This window comes from Apaloderma vittatum, unplaced genomic scaffold, assembly GCF_000703405.1.
Source record: "Apaloderma vittatum isolate BGI_N311 unplaced genomic scaffold, ASM70340v1 scaffold35662, whole genome shotgun sequence".
Taxonomy (NCBI): Eukaryota; Metazoa; Chordata; class Aves; order Trogoniformes; family Trogonidae; genus Apaloderma; species Apaloderma vittatum.
Genome location: NW_009703664.1, coordinates 528 through 6387, shown reverse-complemented (window position 1 = coordinate 6387; position 5860 = coordinate 528). Strand labels below are relative to the sequence as shown.

General features: G+C 49.7%; 1 protein-coding gene across 1 annotated transcript; it reads left to right on the top strand.

Annotated features, from left to right (window-relative positions):
* Window positions 1-1580: 1580 nt before the first annotated feature.
* SLC2A10 (solute carrier family 2 (facilitated glucose transporter), member 10) lies at window positions 1581-5592 on the top strand (the record flags this gene model as incomplete). The annotated part of the gene is made up of 4 exons (XM_009864709.1): window positions 1581-2963; window positions 4025-4147; window positions 4719-4866; window positions 5496-5592. Coding segments are annotated over 4 exons (1751 nt in total), but the record flags the coding sequence as incomplete, so codon positions are not given.
* Between the last annotated feature and the right edge of the window lie 268 nt (window positions 5593-5860).

The following is a 5860-nucleotide window of genomic DNA, read 5'->3' as shown; positions in this document are numbered from 1 at the left end:
CACTGCTTACTGCCCGCTCCTGGAGCACGGAACCCCGAGCAGAGCCTGTTCCAGCTCCTTGGGAGACCCACCAAAACTTTCTGTCCTCCTGTGAAGATCTGTAGGGTCCTCGACTTCCCCAGCTGCATCCGATTAGACTGCATACAAAATTGAGTTTCAATCAAAGTTCATAAGCTATCATTGCTCATTAAGTTAACAACAAATACAGCAAAATATGGAATCAGCTGTGGTATTTACAATATCTAATTGAGTTTGTGGCTTGAAACTAAGGGCATGCCCACTTTTGTTCTCAGTGAGCAAATATTTTTTTCTAATTATCTGCATAACTTGTTCAAGGAATGATAGAAACGGTGCAAGTGGTCGCACAGAGTGTGGTGGAAGGAACTGCCGTGCAGCTGGGATGGCGTAAATAACACCAATGTAGTGCAGAGGGTTACAGAATAAATACAAATATAGCTCTCACTGAGAAATAACCTTTATTGCTAGCTGCAATTAAAGGCCAAATAGAGACATCTCCTAATAAACACAGCTTGTGAGGGGAAAAAAGCCCTTAGGCAGGGTGAGGAAAGTTTTCCGTGGTCTGGTGTTTGTGTCCACATTCTTTCCACATACAGTCTACTGAAACCGTGAGTATTGCTAATTAAACAAAGCCAATTTGAGAATACTGAAAGTAGTACTGTGTGCTGGAAACCAGTCCAAACCTCTAAGCTAAGGCACTTTACCTGTGCCTTCAGAGTTGTAACCGAAGCGGGGAGGTCACTGTCGCTTGGTTTATTTTATCTTAGTTTGGTTTGGGGTGGGTAGGTTGGTTTGGGTTTGCTTTTGCTGTTATGATTCAGATTTTTACTAAACTTGCATACCTACCAAACTTGTATGCTCAGCTTTCTGGGAAAGGCAAGGTCAAAGAATCACTTATATTTGGGGCAGGAAACATTGATGTTTTCCGCTCGTGATGGAGGTTCGTCTTGTCGTCCTGGGCCAGCCTGAGAAGGTTGTGCCTGGCTTGGGGATCTTGGGTGCTGTGTGCTGTAGGAGAGATGAAGAAATAGAGGCCACCCCCGCAAAGTCATGTTGGGAGTGCAAGATTAACTAGGAGAAACAGACTTTTGCGAGCAGCGATTTTAGTAACGAGGTAGGGAGTGAGAATGTAGAGCCTGCAGTGAGAGATGGTGGTGCCATGTGCATTGAAACATGAAAATGATAGTGCAGAACAACTCAGAATCAGAAAGCAGAAGCTGCATTTCCTGCCCACGTTACCCCCGTACAACTTTGGATGCTACAAATCACTGTCCTCCACTTAAATACAAGTCTTTGCTAACAAAGTCCTGTTTTCACAGTTCTGCACGCCAGGTAAGTGTCCCTGCAGCTAATGGGTGTGTGTGCAGGCCTGGGAGGTTGTGTGAGTATCTTCAAGTGCCTCTCTACATGTGACCTAGTGACCTATGGGGAATTTCAGCATCATAGCTCTGCAGATGGAAAGCTTTCGGTGTTCTGGGAGGGCTTTTTGCAGCTTGTGCATGCTGATAGCTTGCCTGCTACAGCCAGAAAACTGAATCTAGCATTGCTCGCTTGTTTTCCAGGTCGTGCACCACTGGTCCTCCTCTTGTCTGCAACGGTCTCTCTGCTGGGCGGGCTGATATTTGGATATGAGCTGGGGATTATCTCTGGTGCATTGCTGCAGTTGCAGAAAGACTTCTACCTCAGCTGCTTCAAACAAGAAGTTCTTGTAAGCGCCCTCCTTGTTGGAGCTCTCCTCGCCTCTCTGGTTGGGGGGATCCTCATTGACCGTCACGGACGAAGGAGAGCAATCTTGGTCAGCAACTTGGTCCTGCTGGTTGGCAGCCTTATTCTCACGCTGGCAAGGTCACTTATTGGGCTGGTCATTGGACGCATGACTGTGGGCTTTGCCATCTCTATCTCATCCATGGCCTGCTGCATCTATGTCTCAGAAATGGTGGCAGCTCATCAGCGAGGGCTGCTGGTGTCTCTCTACGAAGCAGGCATCACCATAGGCATCCTGCTGTCCTATGCGCTGAATTATGTCTTTGCGGATGTGGATGAGGGGTGGAGGTACATGTTTGGACTGGCTATTGCCCCGACAGCCATGCAGTTCCTCAGCATCCTCTTTCTCCCAGTGAACCCTGTTAAATTAAGCTCGTGGGACTCAGACTGCCAGAATGGCCTCATTCAACTGCAGGACACTGAAGACAGAGCAGCAGCAAAGCTGGAGCCCTATAAGGAGAAGCATTACACGTTTCTTGACCTTTTCAGGACCAGAGACAACATGAGAAGGCGGACTGTAGTGGGCCTGGGACTGGTGCTCTTCCAGCAGTTCACTGGGCAGCCCAACGTGCTGGGCTACGCCTCCAAAGTCTTCCACTCAGTGGGGTTCCAGAGCAACTCCTCAGCGATCCTAGCTTCTGTTGGGCTGGGGGCGATGAAGGTGGTGGCCACACTTGTCGCGATGGCCTTTGCAGACAAGGCTGGCAGGAGAGCGCTCCTCATGGCTGGCTGCGTGGTGATGGCCATCTCCGTCACCACCATCGGCCTCACCAGCCGCATTGCTCCGCTGGCCATGGCCAGGGACTGCAAAGCAGCTGCAGACCCCAATGCATCCCACAGCCTCACCCAGCACCCCCTGATGCCCGTATCCTCCCAGCCTGCTGTGTCACCCATCCCTCCAGCATTAGGTGCTGCCAAAAGTCAGGAAGGCACCGAGTTTGCTGCCACAAGGAGCCTTACAAAGGTTTTTGCCTCTCAAACCTTTCAAAGCAGAGAGGTTGTTCCCGTTTCTTCCCTCACTTGGAAAAGGGGCTTGGTAGGTCAGGCCAAAGAAGAGACAGTGGGAAGCACTGGCCCTCCTGTTGGTGGTGCTCCCTGGGCAGAACGTATGGTTTTAAATTGGATTACGCTGCTGAGCATGATGGCTTTCGTGAGCGCCTTCTCGATTGGATTTGGACCAAGTAAGTACAGTGTTTATATATCCTTGCACTAACCCACTACAAAAAAAAAAGAAGGGCTGCTTTTTACAGCCTCCTTGAAATGTTCAATATGTATCTACTTTACCAAGCACCTCGGTGTATGGGAACCTGAAATTTGTCCCCTTCAGCACCCTGAATAATTTTCTAGCCTTGCAGCTATAGGGCTGGTACAGCACTAGAATAGCTTTCTCTTCTGTACTGTCACTATTCTTGTAATGTTTTTCCCTGTCAAGCTCATTGCAAAATCAGAGCATCCCACAAACACTACCTAATCTTTCTAGCATCCTGGTGAGGAGGAAAGTAGAGGGCTGAGAAGAGAGGGACTAAGGGGCTTCTCCTGTGTGATGGAGAAAGTCAGTGGCAGAACTGGAAGTGGAACCTCCCCAGAAGTTACTCAATATCAGTTGGTCTTTTTCTGAAATCATGATTTATTCATCAGATGGGAATAGACATCAGTTCTTCCATGTGAGCTCTAGTCTTTTCTGACATTTATTGCCTTAAATGCTTTGATGGGAGAAAACAGCATCTAACTCAAGGGAAAACAGCACAGAAAAAAAAAGCACACAGCAAGCCTTATGGGTTTGACAGTGCCTCTGTAAGTTATTTCAAGCAAAATAAGGTAATCTCTCCCATTCCAGGGTTAAGATATATATTACTTTGGCTCTGATTTTAGCCCAAAGACAACATTATCTCCCCCTAATCCTACCCCTTTCTCATTTTTTTTTACAAAGAGCATGTCCTCACAGCAGGTATGCCAAATCTTTTCCATCTCCCCTGAATGGAATGACCAACTCCCCTGCTTTCTTCCTTGCTCTCTGGGCCTGTTCATTGGTATTTCATGCCTCCATGGAGTGCTAGGCACAGGAGTTTTGAACTGTTCTGCTATGACCTGACTCTAAGATCGATGGATGTTTAACACCACCAGCAGCCAGTGCTGGGTGAAGCCAGAGTTTAAAACCCCTGCTGAAATCTCCCTTCCCCATTTCACAGATATATTGCTTAACCCCTAACAACTGTTTTTCTGATCTCTCTAATCCATGCAGTGACCTGGCTGGTCCTCAGTGAGATCTACCCTGCTGGGATAAGAGGAAGAGCCTTTGCCTTCTGTAACAGCTTTAACTGGGCTGCTAATTTACTGATCAGCCTCTCCTTCCTTGACCTTATCGGTAAGTGGCTGTTCCCCCCTCCCTCCACCTACCACAGCTGGTCAAGGAAGGTGGCCACCACAAACCATGGAGAAGAAGTGGCAGTTTGAACCCTGGGGACCTGACACTGGAACAGGTGTGACCCTGCTGCCCCTGAGAGCAGAAAAAACAGGCACCAGCAACGCTGGTCTGAGCCTCTCTGCCACCCATTTCATAAAAACCATCCATTGTCCGCTGGGCTCTACTACAGTACTGCAGCATCAGGAAGCCACAGAGTTTGCAGCTCCCGTGCCAGGAGCTTTACAACATTTCTGTCTGGCAGAGGTCTCGGCTGAGGCATTCAGTGGTCACTGCTGGCCCTGGAGCTTGCCTGCCTTCTCCTTCCCTTGCTGGTGCTGCTGGCACAACCTTGCTGATTCCTGGCCCAGGCCTTGCGGATTAAGAGTTTTCCCTGCCCGTTTGAGGGCTTCTCAAAATAAGACAGCCCTGTCAAGCACCAATGACCACCTCTCAGTAAACAACCAGCTTCCTGTGTATCCCATGATGTGACCTACCTCCTACAGACTCTTCATGCATTTGAATCTCTCTGCAGATGCCATTGGCTTCTCTTGGATGTTTCTTCTCTATGGACTGATGGGAGTGGTGGCTGTTATATTCATTTACCTTTTTGTTCCGGAAACGAAAGGACAGTCCTTGGAGGAGATAGACCAGCAGTTCTCCGGGAAACGGTATGTGTGCTGGTGTACCGGCTGGGTACCGGCTTTGGGTGCTTCCCACCAGCATCTCTGAGGTCTATGGCACTGGGCACCTCAGGGCTGTTGCAAAGTCTGGTCAGTGCTGCTGAGAATATCACAGGTTTGTGGTGGGGCTGTGGCATCCCACATGAGAGCCACAGCATGGTTCTTCAGCAGGTCACTGCCCTGAGCCTTGCAGCTGTGCTGCTGGAGGCCACTAGCAACACTCAGAAGGAAGAGGGCTGAAAAGCAGGGCTTGTGGGTGAGGAGAGGAGAGCAGGACCAGAGACATGGCACAGGCAGGTCAGGACAGCGAGGTCCTTAGAGTAATCCCCAACTGATCCTTCTCCTCTGGGGCAGAGACATCTCCTGGTGTAACACAGGCCATGGGCTCTCACCTGCTAATTTCCATGCAAAGCCTGTAATGGGGAAGATCAAGTGGTGTTTGTGCAATTCTGGCTGTGAAGGAGGTGGAGGGCAAGCGTTTCTGGAGCAGAGGGAGGTTGTGCAGCCATGGGGAGGGAACACACACCCCACGGGGGTGGCCAGGACGGGTGACGGCTGTAAACCCCTGGCTGGCTTCTGGCTCCCCAGGAGCAGCAGCTGCTGTAGCTGACCTTGGCATTGCCTGGCAGGGTGTGGGGAGGAAACACGCTCAAGCGGAGACGTGGAAGAGGAGCAAGCTGCACACACGGTCACTACCAGAGAGTGGAGCATGACAGCAGCACATGAAACCAACGCCATGCCTGCAGCATTGCCCTGGGGAAAAGAGCAAGCTGTGCCATCCGGACAGTTCTATTCCATTGCCTTTAACTGGTGACCTCTGCAACTCAGAAATGGTTCTCACCACAGTGCCTTACATCTCGGGATGTGCAGATAGATGTCCTTTGGGTCCTTGGAGAATCATTGGTCCTGGGCAGGGAACATATCCTTCCTGTGACATTTTTTATTTTTCATGGTGTCTCCTGTCCTTTAAGAGATTTATGGTTTCGTATGCAGG